Raw genomic sequence first — 18,083 nt, 5'->3', positions numbered from 1 at the left:
CTACAAACGAGATGAAAACTGCATTTGGATCTAATCACTCATCAGCTCACAAGAATTTAATTACAAACTCCATCTGCATACACCAAAGCATGCAATTAACCTTATATTAAAAAAAAGTACACAATTTAATTTTAAGTACATTTTAGCAAAAAAAAAAAGTTTAAACTTACTGTAAGCACGTTTCGGGCAGCGTGTGAACTTGGTACCACAACACGGCGGCTAGAAGGATGGACCACGTCCGCAGTGGCCCCAACAGGAAAGCCATGGTTCCATATGCCAGCCAGAAGAAGTACGCATACATAATCTGCAGTGCTATCAGGGCAAAGAAGGGTAACGACTGCCACAGCGTGCTAACAGTCAGACAGGGTTTCCCCATGCCATATGTTCTTATTCTGGGGAGAAAAAAAAACATACATATGCAGTCACATAATCATTACGTTGATAAGTATTAGATGTTATACTAAATTTTATTCAATACAATTTTTTTATTATTTTCAAAGGTATGAAAATATTATATTAAATGCCATTGTTGTAAAGGCTACGTCTCACACATGTTGATTTTTTTTTAAAGTTCTTTTCTTGTCATTGCATTTATTTAAGGGCTATTTCTAAAATTTTTGTTGCTCTGCTGTTCACAAGTCTTCGTAATTATCATAACTTGCGTGGCTTTTTACCCTCATGATATCACAATAAGTGAATATCTGGGAAAAATGTTTGTGCGAGAACAAATGCAAGAAAGGTAATCAGTTAAAATTTCAAAAACCTTATTTTAAAAAAAATCCATGAAAAAAAAATCAACATGGCATGCAAGACCAAGCCTTAAGTACCTGCTGTAGTCATAATTAAAGGTTCCATTTATAAAACCTGAATAAGCTTGAATTTGTGTGCAAATTTTAGACGATTGTCACACTCCAGACCTCTGACAAGCACAACATTGGTCTAGAGTGTACATACACGAACACTTGAAGTAATTTGTTAGGCGCTGAAAATCTGATTTCCAAAAAAAAAAAAAAAGTTACAGTCAATTATTGATCACTGAAATAACATCTCTTGGACACAAACTGATATTTACTGTTTTTATTTATCCTTCACGAGAATTCACAAGTCACCATGGTAGCCATCTTCCGACCACGGAAACAAATACATGTCGAAAATTCAAACTGTTCATACAAAAACAACTTAACTGACTCAAAACAGATTCACTGCTTGTTGGTAGGTACCAAAAGTGTAAAAAACTACCTACTGTACGCAAGAAAATCCCATGGTTACTTGCAACTCATGTTTCAAGCCAAAGTACTCCGTCTTAGGAACAATGACAATATTACTTATTCGGTTCGAACTGTTACCGACAACTGTGGTCAAACAAATTCTAATTCAAAATGTCCAAAACTGTTTTAGGTACAGCCTAACCCGGACCATAGTAACTACATTAATATATTAATTATGAGCCACCGCCCGACACACGACCTTTCAGTACAGATGCTGACTGACTCCACTGCCGCCCTTCTCTTTGGAGAAAGACAAGGGTGCTCATGTAATGTTATTTCTGACCAATCACAAAAATACTCATAAAAATAACAGCCAATAATGGAGCATGGCAAAAGCATTTCAGCCCAAACCCCGAGTCTTTGCCACACACAAGCAATGTCTCTCTCCAAGGATTACATGAATGACACGCTATTGCATCATTCTTCATATGTCAGGATTTCCCGACCTGAGTTGGAAGCCAAAAATCAACTACACACAAGAGTAGGGATGGGACGATTCCAAAATGTATGATTCCGATACCCGATTATCAATTCCTTAAAAAATCCTTCGATTCTCGATACTCACCTAGTTAACTTAATATTAAATAATTCAAATTCTATTTGCAACATTTTTTTTTTCTTCCAGCTTTCAATACATATATGATGTAGCATAAATCATAAATTCATATTTATCAAATTTGAGTACACAACTAAGTTAATATAAATGTTTACATTATTAGAAGTTAATGGCTCATATGTCAAAGGGGTCAAACTAATCTAAAATTTGTTTTGTAATACGTAATAAACTATAAAAAAAAATTTAAGCTTTCCTTGAGCAGTATAAATTATTTTCGTTCATACAACTTGCCTAACTTAGAGAAGGGTACAAATTAACTAAAAAATTTGTCAAATGAAACTGTAACAAAATTAAGCAACAACTAGAGAACTAGCAAATAAAAGTGTTGTACTTGATTGTGGTATTTCGGCGTTAAGTTACATTTAAGAAACACAAATTCATTCGTTATTTCGGCGTTGTGGTAACGACCCAACAAAATCTAAAAAACACTGACCAACTAATCATCATCGTCACACCATTCGAAAATGAATGTTTGTTTACATTTTTCCGCTTTTTGGCGCGATTTAAAATGCTTGTGCTGCCCCGTACGGCTGGGTGACGAAGTAGCCTGGTTCGCCCGATAATCTGCTTGATACTACGACGCTGTTCCAACTATATGCCAGCGCCCCCTGCTGACGTGGTATGGCCACTCACGTAAGGCTGTTCCAAACACCGTTCGCCCAATCATATGCTTGCTTTTGTATTTATTTGGTGTCGCTGTTCCAAGCTGACGCCAGTGCCCCGAGCGGTGTGCGTGAACTTTAAAACTTAGCCTGTTTGTCTTATCTATCCAAACATTGTGCCGGAAAGGAAAATAAACGCCGTAGTTTTGCGTATTTTTACAGTATATTTTTGGGTTTAACATTATAACGTGAGTGTGTGTAAGCTTTTGTTTGCTTTAGTGCATTTATGATTAATGTTCAGTAGCGGCTATGTTGCGGTGTTTGTTTACCAGTGACGAGACAAATCTTTTACCCAGTATTTAAATTTCCTGTAAAAACATTGTGATTTCGCGTTTTAATACTAAATTTTGTGGAGAAACGCTGTGTTGTGGCGATTTCGGGTAAAAACTGTATTTTACGGTGATTTCGCGTTTATCGTCGTTTAATCGCGATCGCGAAAAGAACAGGCCCCTTCTAATACGCAGTGATAATTTTTTTATAAATAATTTTTGTACTTTGACTTGTGTATAACATCGACCCAAGTTTTAGATATTGTTTATTTGTGGAAATATGACTGTTATATATGCGTCTAGTCAGTCTTAACCCCACTCAAAGAGTCGTTAAATATTTGTATCTGACAGATTTGCAATGTTGTGAAATGGTTTTTTTTTGCTACATGCGGGAATCGACTTTTATCATCGATTCTCGATTATCGATTATTTAAGTAGAATCGGTAGGTATCGATGAAATTGGGAATCGGTTTTCCCATCCCTACACAAGAGCCAAGTATCTAAATCACAGGACAAAGTGGCCCAACTTTTAACTGTGCTCATAGAACATCTTCACGAATACAAAATCATGGTCTCATTTGCTGATTGCTTACCTGTAATCCAGAGCGTGTGCCAGTAGTAACGTGAGAGGAATTTGGAAAGTAATCATCTGTAAGAAATGACAGAGAACGATCATATCAAAATATCATTGCTGCACAGTATGAACCATTCAAAAAATTTGACTACTCTATTCACTACAAAAAACTGTACTTATAAATGTTTAAATTACAATGTCGAGAAAATAATTTCACTACCTAAAGGATTCCCAACAGTAAAATACAAGACATGCAGTAAATTACATCTGTTAATTAGGAACATTAAGTCAGATTCACCTTCACTAATTTTGACACACACTGTGGCCAATGAAGCAACACATAAACATGTAAATCCTATCATTGTTACATTGTTACATTGTTACATTGTTAGGAGGTTAGCTGTGAGTATGAAAATATACATACAGTAAAACCTGTTCAGAAGTTTCTCAAGGTATTAAAGAATTGGGACTTAGTAACCGGGAACACTTATCAAAAGGTAAAATTGCATGTGTTTATAGGTCAAGTGCTACATTTTTGAAACATTTTATGCAGGAAATTTTCTTAAGAGGGATTTTTTTTAAAGGTTTTTACTTTTTACTGTAATGCCAAAAAGATAATTTTGTAATTTTTATATTTTAGAAAACTTAAATGAGTTCTGGTGTTATTCATGCTTAAAAATTAATAAAAAAATTTTTTTATAAATTATATTCACCTACTGCCTCAAAAATGGTAATAAATGATACAATAGATCGAGACAAGATTATATAGTGAATTTCAATAAAACTGAAATAACACCGAAAAGCATGTCAATAAAAGTTAAAACACTGAAATTCAAATTAATGCACCACAGAGCACCGAAATGCAATTAAAATCCTGAAACTAATCAAAATTTTGTATCAAAACTTAACTCTAATGATAAATACCTAATTTTTAAAATATTAAATTCAATGAAAGTAATTTATTTAGGAAGAAGTTTGTACCATAATTTAATTTAAAAAGACTGGAAAAAGTTTACCTTTTTTTTTTAAACTTACACCTCTTATTAGTTATTCATTTTTACATTAAGACCTCTGAACATTTTTCAAACACAGAAATGCAGATTTATTTTATTTGTTCCGAATTAATACTGATGCCATTGCTTTGGTTCATTGTAGGCTGGGGGGAAAACTTGGAAATTTTATTCTTCCAAATGATGGTAGTATGTATTTTTGTGAGTAATTTCTAAACCTTTGCTTTATTCTGCAGTCTTAAATCATAAGTGTGATAGAGTAAAAAATATATATTTTTTTTAGCCACAGGTGTAATCCTAAAAATGTAATGTGGTGGTGATGACATGAATTGCCTCTACTAAATAAATGTGTTTCCACAGAAGTTTCATTAGTTTTAGTTATTCATATTTAAATTTTTTTTTTTAAAAAAAAGGAAGATTTTGTACAGCAAAATCAAACACGAAAACACCAGGATCAGACCCACGCTGTCTATTCAAAAACTACTTGAGGCATGTGTGGCATGTGATGGACAACAGGTGTGATGATAGGCTACATGGTAGTGCACTACTCTTCAGTAGAACTGTCTCAAAATCGAGTGAAGTTGTGTGATAAACCTTTAAATGCAGGAGGTAATGTTAGCTAAAAATTGAAATGTATTTTACAGAAGTGTTTCTTTAAAGAAACAAAACTCTTGCATATGCATTGTTCGAGAATTTGAAAAGAAAAAAAAGTCTGTTTTCATGACAAATACCAGGCAGACCAACAAAAGATAATAAACAAGTTAACAAACTCTCTGCATTTTGCAAGGCAATTCTGACTTATCTATACCCGTAACATTTTTAACAGAACAACATACTATAAAAAGTAGTTTAATCTACAATGTTGAAAAAAGTGCATTGCCAACAGATTCAATGTGAGTTGAAGCAACATATACATAATATGAATGATACCAACTTGAAGACTGCCATAGGCATATGTGAATGAGCCAGGAAGGTAGACTCCATTGACGATAGTTCCCCAGGCAAATATGAAGCCAATGTACCCTTCGATCACTTCACCCACTGACCAAGGACCTTAAAAAAAAACATTATGACACCTGCCATTGACAATATTTACAGTATATTTAGTATTATTCACATGCAGTTAGCCAGTTACAGTTTTATTTAGAACTTTAAAAAATATTTGTGCACTAATATGTTATAATATTTATAATGCTTAGTATCTGAGCGTTAAGAAAAGCATGGAAAGAGGTTAGAATTTAATTATGTAACTTTTAGAATTGATTTGACTGTTACGAGTAAGGACAATATTATATGGTGAATTGTGATAAAACCAAAATAAGATTGAAAAGAATGCCAAAACCCCACATATCATGGAAATCCAAGTTAATACACCATATAGCATCGAAATAAAAGAAATATCATGAAATTAAATAATATTTAGCCAAAACTTAATTCAACTCGTAAAAAAGTAATCTTTTAATTTTGAAATTCAACAAATGTAGTTACTTCCAGACATAAATTGTACGAAAGTGCATTTTTGTTTTGTTTTATCGTGCATTGCTTATTGAATCACCTTTAGACCACAAATGCTTGCTAATTTATTTTTATTGTTCTAATTGTATATGTTTTAGACCAATTAACTACAAATTATTTTATTGTAAAAATCTAGCATATGATTTTTACCGTTATTTATAAAAATAAAAAACAATACCACTGAAATTCTCTCTTTAAAATACAAAATTGGACTAAAAATAAAACCATAAAATCTTGTCACTAGTTATGACGTTATGGGCTAAGATTACTCAAATGAAAAGTCTATGCATATTTCAGGACTGTTATTAAAATGTTTGCTAATACAGTACAACCCTGTTATAATGTTTTTCAAGGGAGCACAAGAAATAAACATTATAAGCAGGAAAACGTTATACTAAGCAGGAAATGTCAATTTAGCACTTAACAATGTTCGAGCTTTGTACCAATGGACTCACCAAGCTATGTAAACAACTTTAATGTTAAAACCAAAGATAGTATACTTGAAACATGAATACCTGAAACAAGCCAACAATTTTTCAACTTCGTCTTGTTCCCTGGTTAAATTTTGTTTGTCTTTAAAGATACACTGCCACATTTTTTGTAAAATTGTCTCACGATTCATGATGACAACATTAAGAGTGAGAACGTCTACTCCTTCGCCACCTGAAAATGTTTAATTTTGGGATTCCTACGTATGAATGAAAAAAAAATTATTTGTAAGCAATAGAAAACACTTTTAGTTATGCCCTCTCTCAATGGTTGGCCACTTAAATATCGTAGGACTATGTACGTGCATCTGAATACCCACTGGAATGGCAAGGAATAGAAGAGTTGACTAAGGGTGCCAACTGACATGTAACTATGAACATTGTGTACCTTCAGTATATTGCATAAAATTGTATTTTAACAAACTTCATGTATTGTATGGCAGTGATTGTAAACATAAACATACATAAAGGAAACTTTTTATCGTAATTGTTGGAATAATTTGGTTTTAAAACATTTTTTCCCATTTATTGAATGTTAGAAAGCAAACATTATAAGCAGGAAATTACACTATTTATGAACGTTATATGCAGGAAATAAATACATTGTCCTTATGGGGGAAATATTGGGACTTTAAAAATATGACATTATAAGCAGGAAAACATTATATGCAGAAACATTATAACAGGGTTCTACTGTATTAATATTGTTAGATACATGGTATGTTGGTGTCACCACCATGCTTATTCTCACTGAATGCAATTCTCATACTCACCTACTGTTAAATACAAAGCGTACATGACGAGGGGGTAGAATATTCTATCCACAGTTGCAAGGATCCAGAGCTTCCGCAACCACCAGCGCACAACAGTGATTGGTGGTCTTGGCTTCCGACATTTTCCAGCTGGCAAGAAAACATTCAAATTGAGTTGTGACCTCATATCCGGGAAGCAGGCATGTAGGAGCCAGGGAGGTAAAGGACTGGTAGGCTGCTCCACCATGAAATCAGACAAAAAATAAATAACATACGAAGATGTAGGTAACCTGTGTAAAATGTGTCTTCCCTCCACATGACAGGTTTTAGTTTTCATCACACTGGGGTGTAGTCATATTCAAAGAAGCAACACTCTTTACCATACTTAGGTTTTTTAAAAGAGTGGCCAAAAATAAGCAGCTTGCCTTAATCTGGAGTCACAATGAAGATGACACGACGGGTCTAACATGCTCAGTAGCCAATGAAATATAATTCATTGTGACGTCAATACGACGAAATACGCACTCCGATAACCCACAAGAAGTAGATTATATTTCTAATTTCGTCGTGTTGTGCCACACAACAGAGAGCCAACTGGTAATCTTACAAAAGTGAACTTCAAAAATTATTACCTCCTTGGTACATCTTTATGCTGAAAATTTAAATTCTGTTTTACGTTTGGGTACACATTCACATTTGTAGTGTGCCTTTAGCTGTTTATTATGTTAATCTTTAATTTTTAGCATAGCTAACAGCTATGTCATTTATCAACATATCTATATCTTGCTTCCTTGTAACTAAAATAAACTTAATCTCACTTTGTGCAAGAAATAACTCAATGTTATATTGTTATGCACTTCAGCTATCAGCAGGAAAAAAAAATATTCCTATAGGGTCTACACTGTTTTTAGCACATTCTATACTGAATTTAATGGATGCATTTGGCATGGGAATATTTGCCGACAGCCATTTTAGAGTTCGCAGTGTTATGCTGTGATGGTATTGTGACCCTATCCTGTAAACTCTGTTGTGCTGGAACAATGTACGACGTATAATCAGATTTGTTGTGTCGTGTCCTTTGTGGCATTGTTACTCCAACTTTATGATGCTATCAACTCTCTTTTAATTTTCTAAGAAATGTGCACACCCAGAGTTTGACAATAAATGATTATAAAACGATAACACACATCAGACAAGTTTACTTCCAAAAATATTCAGCATAAAAACTTTACATCAAGTCTGCAACCATCACTTGCACTAAAATTAACACTCTTCTATGTAAATTTTATAGTAATACTATCAACTACTAGAAGAAGAATTTTATCTTACCTCTAACAACCTTGTGCAAAAACTTCAGAATGCACAATGGTACGATACTCACTACCAACGTAACACCAAATACCAGCTGGAACTGAAATCGAAAGATTTATAATTGTATAGGGTGTTTTATACACTCAGAGAGAATGTCAGTAATTGTAAATAAAAATCTAAGTTAGCACAAAACCATGTTTAAATATGTGTGTGTGTGTATATATATATAAATAAATATAAATAAAACAAATTAATAGCATACAAAAATAAAGTAACAAAGATATCATTGCATACAGTTGTAAAAAAAAGAAGGTAAAAGCATTTTTTTGCTACTCTTACTATTACACAAATTCAATACATACCGTCATGTTTTACTATTTATGTTTTTCTTACATTTTCGTAACTATGCTGCTAACTAACATTCTGTCACCATGCCAACTATGTATTACCATAGCAGATACAAGCGATACAGGAATGATACTACCATGTTTTCTCGTATAATTGTCGCACATTTTATTCTAAAACCAAGTTTGAAAAGTAGGGGTGCGACGATTATGCGAGAAAAATTTTTTTTATTAGATAAAGTTATTCATAAAAACAAAACCCATTCATGGAAAGTACGTTTATTTAAAAAGGGAAGTATAAAAGAGCACGCCAAAGAATTTAAATTAATAAGTCATACAACAAAAACCTTTCTTCAACTTTAAATAGAAAAACAACATCTGTGATCCAAATGCAAGCCGAACGAACGCGTAACTATCGTAGTACACAACACGAAAGAATGTGGGCTATCATATGTGATAACTCAGCACCTGATAGAGAGCGCGCGTTGTATGCAATCGGCAAGATATTGATATTCAGCTACATGTGCGCGCTCTATACGGGAAGCGACACAACCAAATAGAGCGCGTGCGTCGCATGCACTCGGCGAGATAGCGATATTTGGCTACGAGCATGCGCTCGATATGGAAAGCAACATAACCAAACATTAATGATTGCAACGAGCGCTGGCTACAGTTTTGTATGCGGTACACAGCGGCGACGCTGACGAACGGATGAAGGTTATAACGTTTAAAAAGTCTTTAAAAGATAATTTACACGTCAGACAACTTCGTATTACCGTTAATTAAATAAGTAAGTGGTAATGTCCAAATAAATATTGGATTTCTATTTTAAAAAACATCGTTTTATACTGTAAATATACCCACAAAAAACACTCGGAATATAGGTAATAGCGGGACCAAAAACATGCGACGTTTACGCGAGGTTTTCTTTTTAATCCAAATTTTGATGCCCTAAAATATGGGTGCGACGATTACGCGAGTGCGACCATTATGCGATAAAAGAGGGTAACATGATATAATAATAATAAAAATAATAACTAGTGATGGTTCAAATCCCATTTTTCTCGAATCCGAATCCCAAACAGTACCTCGAATCCACCCCTCGAATCCGAATCCAGTTCTCAAGGGTTAATTATAAAATAATTTATAAGTTAAGAGAAAAAATTAAACATTATGCAGTATTATTTAACCTTTTAAATTTTTATTTAAAAAAACAAGGATTTTGACACGGTCTGGATCAAGACGATTCCGTTTTTGGTCACATATGTTTCCTGCAGTGCTGAACAAACGTTCAGAGAACACTGTCGCAGGTGGTGAACACAAATATTTTTTGGACAGTTTATGTAGCCTGGGTGAACACGTAGACTGAGTTTTCCAGTATTCGAGAATGTTTATTTCTGGGTTAACTGTAGGATCACGTAAGAATCTGGTCACTTCATCAATTGCTGTAGAATCCGACTTGGTGGATTTAAGGCATTCAGGCATTATCTGTGAGTACAGTGATTCATGTATCCACGGAAATCGGAAAACAAAATTCAACATCCGACGGAACAATATTTTGTAGTTACCAACTTGATATTTGTTTAAAGTCCCAAATGAAGGTAAACACTTTCCTGAAATATTTAATGGAAACTGAAAGGCGCCATCTTGTCTTCAATGGTTTTAGGCCATAAGAAATATTGTCGTGCGTCTTTTAAAATTAAGCCTCACTAAAGCATAGTGATTAATATGCCCTAAGTTAAAAGTGACGGGGTGTTTTCACTAGTTTACCCATTCAAATTTTTTATATTAATATTAGTTATTTTTTATGTTGCTCAAAATGATTGGCTAACAAATTCATTGGTTGGCCATCATGGAATTCTCAGATAATACCTACATATTTTAATGTTGGTAGTCTACACAAACCAAACTTGGTCCTAAAAAAATTCATAAATAGAATGTGTATCAGAATATTTAAAATTGAATTGCGATTAAAATACATGTGTACAAATACAAGTGCATCCATGTTCATGAATATAAAGTAAGTTTCCCAAATCAGTACATGCTGGGGGGGGGGGGGGGTGCAAGGTCAGCACGATCTTATCTTTCTCTCTTCGGCTGTTGTAAATGACCGTGAACTAATGGCTAGGCAGTGCCGTATTTTTTTAAGCCGAGACACTAATTCGAAGACGGCCGGCCCTTACCGTGAACGGCCTTTACCCAGCTGCACGCCGGTGTCTGAGAAGCTTGACAAGACCTTCCGGGCATTTAATCGCTAGTCCGTGAAATTTGGTAATCTGTGATTATCTCGGTCCTGACCATCACGTATTAACGAGGTTCTACTGTACCTCAATAGGATGTGTTCCAAGGAAAACGTAAACAGGCCAAGTAAATTGTAAGCATTTAAGTTTTTAAGTACTACATTTACATCAATATTTTTCCTCGAATCCCGAATCTTTTCCCTCAAATTTCGAATCTTTCGAATACTAGAGATTCGGTGGGATTCGAGGATTCGAGAATTCGACCAGCCCATCCCTAATAATAACATATATAGTAATACTCTCAATGATAGGGCAATTTTAAAACATTTCAGTCGAAAAAGATAAAGCTAAAAATATTTAAAATATTGAAACTTGATATTGGAAAGATTATTGAAATTAAAAAAAAAGTTCTTTTTTATAAAAAAAAGTTTCACAGATAAACGTTTCACTGGATCGGGTATCACAAATCAGTCTGAACCGACCCTCAAATGATAGGTAAGTATGGCTAGCCAAGGACATTCTAACAATGGCGATTTTTTTAAAGAAGCCATCTGAAGTATATATTGTATTTACCTGAATACAATGGGATAGTTTTTACCAAAACTGATAAACCTAAATGTAAGAGTTGCATTATAACCCAAACTTGTATCTTGAGCTGGAAGATGTGAATTCACTGCAATGGGAATAGCATAGTTGAAAAACCGCATGCTCTGCCTTCTAATTGTGTCACTTAAGCCACTTTAGACCGCTAGTAATTACTGCACCCTGAACCTCCGCTTAGTTGAAAAACTACACAATCTGCTTGTGAACTGCATCACTTATGCCATTTAAGTCCCCTCTTGTTTAGGCTTTCTGGACTTTGCATTGGGGAAGGGGCAGGCATGACAGAGTGAGTACTTGGAATGCAGCTGTTAGCCAAGGCTCACTCTTTTCCTGGCCACCTCAATATATATCAGCATTCTTGGCTCTCTGACAAATGGCTTATGAACTACAGCCATAAAACTCTTTTCCTGAACCCTTTTTGGCAAGGAATAATAAAAACATTTAAGACCAGTAAATGATTTTTAAGTTTATTTCATTTATGAATCATAGAGAGTAACTTTCAATGGAACTGAACATTTTGGCACCCAGCAAATATTTCAAGTGATTTATGTACGTAAAAGTAGCGGTGTCATTTGCCAGGCCAATCTGGATTGTTACACCTTAAACCGAAGATATAAAAATTTACCAATTTAACATGGAATTTCTTACACAGTATTTATGAACTATATTATTATTTTAGACTTCTTGCCTTGGAAATTTAGCAGAAATCTGTGTGTAATACATACAAAATAATGTTAAAATTACAAAAAAAAAAAAAAAAAAAAAAAAATTGTAAAATGTAACATTTTCACTGTAGAATTAAAAAAAAATTGTATAGAAATTTCAAAAGTATTTTGAGATTCTAAATAAGGTGTAAAGCTTATTATATAGATGTATTAAAGTTAATTTTTCATGGAATTACTTTCATATTTTGACATATTTTGACATTCACTTAAACTATAGGCAAGAAAAAACCAACAGTTCTCCATATTTACCACCACTGAAAGAGTATATATTATGTACTTATTAAGAAGGTGAAAGATTAAATATTAAATTTTAAGTTCATATTGAGAATAAAACACATAAGCACTTTGTGTATTTAAAATTATGTATACACTAATTGACTAATTACTCTTCAGAACAGTTAAAATCTACTTTTTCTAACAAAGATAGAACTAACCTATCATTGCAAATGACAAAAATATATATGTATGGTATATCATTTTTAATATGTAGCTGTTAATAAGTACTTCACTAATGATAATACATGATACTTCAAAAGTTTAAAATATTTAAAACTTACAAAGTATTTGATTCTACATTCTTTGTATACACCAAATTCTGCAAATTCGTGATAATCTACTTACCACTAAACTGATGTTGCACATAAGTGCAAACCTTGGAAGAATGGAAAAACTAGTCCGTGTCTCATCCAAGGAAAATGGCTGTGATAAAGTTCTTTCTCTATTGTGATCATCAACTGCATACACCTGAAAGACCCAATAAAAAATGTATGATTAATTTAAAAAGTAGGTACTTAAAAATTAGTTATGGACATTGTGGATAGTTTACATTTGCAAGCAAGAGAAGAATAGCAACTTATCACAGGCTAGAAGTAGTTCTGAAAAAACCATTTGTGATTTGCTTTAATAAATAAATTTAGGAATTATTAAATTGCTAGCAGAAATACATGGCTTAGCATAAGCTAAAAGTCACACTTTCATACTAAAAAATTTACTACTGGTTAAATAAGAGAGTGCAAAAATGTAACTACATACATAGTTTTGTACTGCATCTATTTGGACTGCCTCTTATGAGAACTATTTTAAGCGTATGTTTCTTGTGAAAACTGCTTAAGCAACAGAATCAAAATTACTGTAAATTTAAATGTCAGTCTAAGGCACACATTACATTCAAGTAAAATATATGGAATATTTTTTGTGAAAAATTTCCGTTTGAAAACATCTGTTAAAAAACTCAGGTCTACGTGATATCGGAGAATTTCAAGAATATGTTTTTTTTTTCCCTTCATAAGGATGTAGTTTCACAAAGAAGGCAAGCCCAGCGATGAACGAGCTCACCTCAAGATGATGAACTCCTCTGGCGTACAGACCAGACTGCCACTCGGCAACGTAGAGGGGGCCCTCTACGTGCGTGCAAGGCCGCCAGTCTTCTGCCTCCACACGCACTTGCACCCTCTTGATCGGGGACAGTGAGAACACCAGCACCCTGCAAGTTACTTATTCATTTACTAGCTGAAGTACCCAGTGTTGCCCGGGCTAGACACATCACAATATAGGGAACATCACTACCGAGTTTCAAGTCTGTAGGACACACACTTGAAGAACTGGAAAGTTTGGTTTTAAAGTTCCATTAGTTGCACAATCTTGGTGCATCAAGGCTACGCATCAGCAAAACCGGCATGCTTATCTTCAGCTTCATTTTGTGGGAAGGGAGGTAACTCCTAGGCACCTATAGTGACAGATGAACGAAACAATAGTGCGTTACAAATTCAAGGCAATGCCATCCATTGACCAAGTTATAAAATAAAATTTTATTATCCCCTTTAGTTCGCTAGTAGCCGTGAGCTTCACTAAGCGGATGGGTTTCGCCAAGGAGAAGGATAGGAAGTTGCCAGACCTTACCATATGACCATGTGACCAACACAGAGAAATGACACAAACTCACTGTGTGTCTATGACTTACCTCCAATGATTTTTTATTATAAAATTAAATTTACTTCTTTTCTACTCCCTTAGAGATGGAATTTCATAATTATATATACAGGGTGTCTGCCAGATCTAGTAAATTAAATTCCCTGATTTTTCCAGGTTTTCCAGGTCTAAAACTGAATTTTTCCAGGTTTTCTTTAACACAATTACGACATTCCAAGAAACTGAAAAAAAAAATGCATAATATTACATTGACGGGTTTCAAAGTATTTCAACTTACTTAAATTAGTAAAAAAATTACCTTCTTCCAAACGTGGCCAAAGTGACTCAATTGATGGCAAATAAAACAACTGCTACAAATATTTCACACACTTCATTTTGCAAAAAATAATTAGTAAAAGGAAGCTCCCATCAATTTCGCAGTGACTCAACTTTTGCGTCTATTGCACTTAGGTACATACTTCAGAACGAGCCAAATCCAACATTCGAGCCTTCTTCAATTGCAATGCCTTGATCGCCTCTTCAACTCTTCTTTTTTCTGTCTTCTTCTTGTCTGTAGCTTCCTTTTCTTTTTGTTTTGTTTGCAGGGCTTCCTTACGCCTACAACTAGCATTTCTTACATACTGCTCTACACCTCCAGAACGTTGAACAAAGTCATACATCTGTCTTTGTGCGATCAGTATTTCTTCCTGCAAGTTTTCAGTCAGCTGATTAGAATTCCCTGAAAATCCTCTTTCCAATGATGCATTTCCATGGGAAAGTACCAACACCATCCTCACAAACTTTAGAAGGCCTGTTTTGGAAGCTACTGTATATGCCTTAAGAATGAGCATCCACAAGTGATCAAGGCGCCCGTCTTCTCGAGAAAAAGACGAGAACAGTGCTGCAGAATCTTGCATGGAACATACCAACTGATATGATCACTCAATGTTATCAGCTTCTTGTCCTAATAGCCACCTGTTTTGAAGACAACATTCTAAACTGTACTTCACACGCTGTTTCCTCACACCCGAATTTAAAGCCACAGACGGACATAAGCAGGAAATTCCCTTGGTAAGATTGTACTTCAGGGGACTTTTGTCTTGAAGTTTTTTTTACCATAACCTTTAGACAAGTCCTATCATTTTACTGTAACAGGACAGACTTTTCTGGTACTTTCTCTTTCTTGATGGCATGGCGTACTGCATAACCCAACTTGATATTGTTAGCAGTCAATAGATTTTCCTGGTTATCTACATCCAATGGAGATACATTGCGTTTCTCCCTAAAGCTCCTCAGTACTTCTGGTTTCAAAATTTTCCTGCCAAAGCTAATAAAACCAGTGAATCATAGAGAAAAGGTGCCATGGGTGCTTCACTTTGGAACATTGTGAGAAACAATTCCAGCTCTGATGCCAAATAGTAGAAGAATGTCAATTTTACTTTCTTCAAGAGCACTTTTCACTACACTGAAAGAGAGAGATGAAATAGAAACTTCACTAACCAATTTCTTTAGGTGGGGTAACGTTTTCATGGCACGCTCAGCAACTGCAGTATTCCATGTGATTGCACAAAATTTCTTGGGAAAAAGCTCTGATCCAGTTATTCTAATGTAATCTGCCCTCCTTGCAGATATGTGCTTAAACAAATAGTAACTGTGCCTCAAAAAACTAAAAATGTCCCATTGTGTAACAGAAATTCCAGTTTTGAAAGCACCATGGACCGTATGAAGCCCACAGCTACCAATTTATAGCAACGATGGTGAATCTTCACCAAAAGTGTCTGTGATATGTATTTTCAACGCTAACAAAAATGTCCAGTTTATGTTGAGGGCATCCATAGATACTTAAAATTAAATGCACCTGTCGGTATAATCTGAACGTGGGAAGCACATGCTGCAGCACGTCACGTCAGCAGGATAACAGACCATCTTGAACCAGTTTGTATCACGTGATTTGATGCCACTTCTGAATCCGATGGTAAATAAAAGAATTTGGACGTGGGAACTGTTCGTTATTTGCCATTCAAAAATAAAAATGGGAGGGGATACACATGATGCCACGTCAATGCTAGCTGATCAATAAACAAAAAACGTATTGCCAACTACAACCTACCAAACAAAAATTCCCTGATTTTTCCCTGATTACAAAATTCCCTGATATTTCCAGGTTTTCCAGGGTCAGTAGACACCCTGTATATAGTCTATAACACTCTCCAGCCCAAAAACTGTGTATATGCAAAAAAAAAATGTTGATCCGTTGCTCCGTGAAAGATGAACAAACATACAAACACAATGTGCACTTGTGTTCGGGACACATCATCAAAATGCCAGTTCCACAAACTGAATTTACAACTACGTAATCCATACTGTTCACTATGTATAATGTCCAACTTATGAGTTATGGGTACTAGGTAGTTATTCCTTAGACTTAATTGTTATTACAAATGATTTTTTTAAGACATCTTTCACTCAGCTGTTTTGGTATAAGAAAGGTATTTTAATAAACTATAGTGTGCATATGTGTACTACCTGCTAGGCTGATTAGGTTAGGTATTGTTATAAAAATTACTTTTAAGATGCCAAAAATGTTTGTCAACAAACACAGCTCTATGCAGATAACTCTTGTCTAACAATATACAAAAATAATTGGGGCTATTCTGAATCTACAGTAGCTACATTATGGAAATTACAAAATAAAATATAGGTTGGAAATATATAAAAAAAAAATAAAACTCTAGATGTGGCATTTCATCAGCTATGTGTTCATATCATAGTGGCCCAAAGACAGAAGTCTATTTTCAGTTCAAAATGTTCAAAAGTTCAAAAATTACAAATTGTCGCATTTGACTGGTGCACTGCTGCGCTGACATCACAACAAACACAAGATAATAACGTAAAATTAAATCAATACTCCTTACAAGGATCACAGCAATTGCTTTAGGAGTGGGACAATAGTCAAATCAACAACTACACTAGAGTCCCGTTATAGCGAGGTGTCACGGTTCCGGGTTTGATCCTCGCTATAACCGTGTCCTCGCTATAAACGAATTGGACAAATTTTGGCCCCCAAAAAATAAAAATTAACCGAAAATAGCATAAAAATTGTGTTTAAACCTGTATAATTGGAAAATAACAGGTTATATTAACGAAATCTTAATTTCTGTGAGCAGATGTGTGAATTCTCTTTAAAACGATACCCCATAAGTACGGATGCGATCACCGATTGCGTCAAAATAACCAGAATACCCTACCACGCCACGTAGGTATAGTATCTCAGCCCGCGGCCGACGCAGCATTGTCCTGCTATCTGTAGTCGACGCGGGCTGTCTGCTGGCGGCCATGTTGGTTCGGGATGTTGATAACAGGTAGTGCTAGTGTAGCGCGACGATTTAATTCCTTACAAAAAAGCAGGAGTGCGGCTGCGGCAACGCACGTACGCCTCAAACGAAATAGTCGCTGGAAAACTATACTTTTTCATTTAAAGAAACCTGTCAACTTTTTTAGAAAATAAATTTGGGATTAAACTCGAACCATCACCACCCCTTTCCCGGACAAATACCCCAACAACTGACCGAAACAAAAGTTACAAGAAAACTGTCCTAGCGATTCGGAAATAAATACGGTAGTGCCTACTAGAGATGTAAAAGTAACGAAAAAATGTGTACCCGTATGTATTTGTTACTATAACAATTAGTACTCGTTACTATCGTTACGTTACTCGTTACTTCTGATACCGCATAATTTGCTATGTTTTATGATGCAGCAACGAATCCAGTCGTATTGCGTACGCGTACAGTATGA

The 18,083-nt window shown here is 34.8% G+C and overlaps 1 protein-coding gene across 2 annotated transcripts in view; it reads right to left on the bottom strand.

Annotated features, from left to right (window-relative positions):
• Positions 1-18,083, bottom strand: part of LOC134530462 (transmembrane protein 62-like) — a 36,718-nt gene that overhangs the window by 10,260 nt on the left and 8,375 nt on the right. Inside the window, exons 6-12 of one of the 2 annotated variants that reach the window (XM_063365288.1) lie at positions 13,713-13,860; positions 12,999-13,121; positions 8,484-8,565; positions 7,176-7,304; positions 5,334-5,452; positions 3,409-3,464; positions 171-392 (exon numbers count right to left, since the gene is read on the bottom strand). In XM_063365288.1, the coding sequence (XP_063221358.1) occupies positions 171-392; positions 3,409-3,464; positions 5,334-5,452; positions 7,176-7,304; positions 8,484-8,565; positions 12,999-13,121; positions 13,713-13,860 (879 nt within the window). Of the gene's footprint in view, positions 1-170; positions 393-3,408; positions 3,465-5,333; positions 5,453-7,175; positions 7,305-8,483; positions 8,566-12,998; positions 13,122-13,712; positions 13,861-18,083 lie in introns of those variants that run through there. The other variant, XM_063365289.1, reaches the window with a different exon arrangement.

Source organism: Bacillus rossius, chromosome 3, assembly GCF_032445375.1.
Source record: "Bacillus rossius redtenbacheri isolate Brsri chromosome 3, Brsri_v3, whole genome shotgun sequence".
In the NCBI taxonomy this organism is placed as follows: Eukaryota; Metazoa; Arthropoda; class Insecta; order Phasmatodea; family Bacillidae; genus Bacillus; species Bacillus rossius.
Note: the sequence above shows the minus strand (reverse complement) of the source record. Positions and strands in the feature narration are given on the sequence as shown.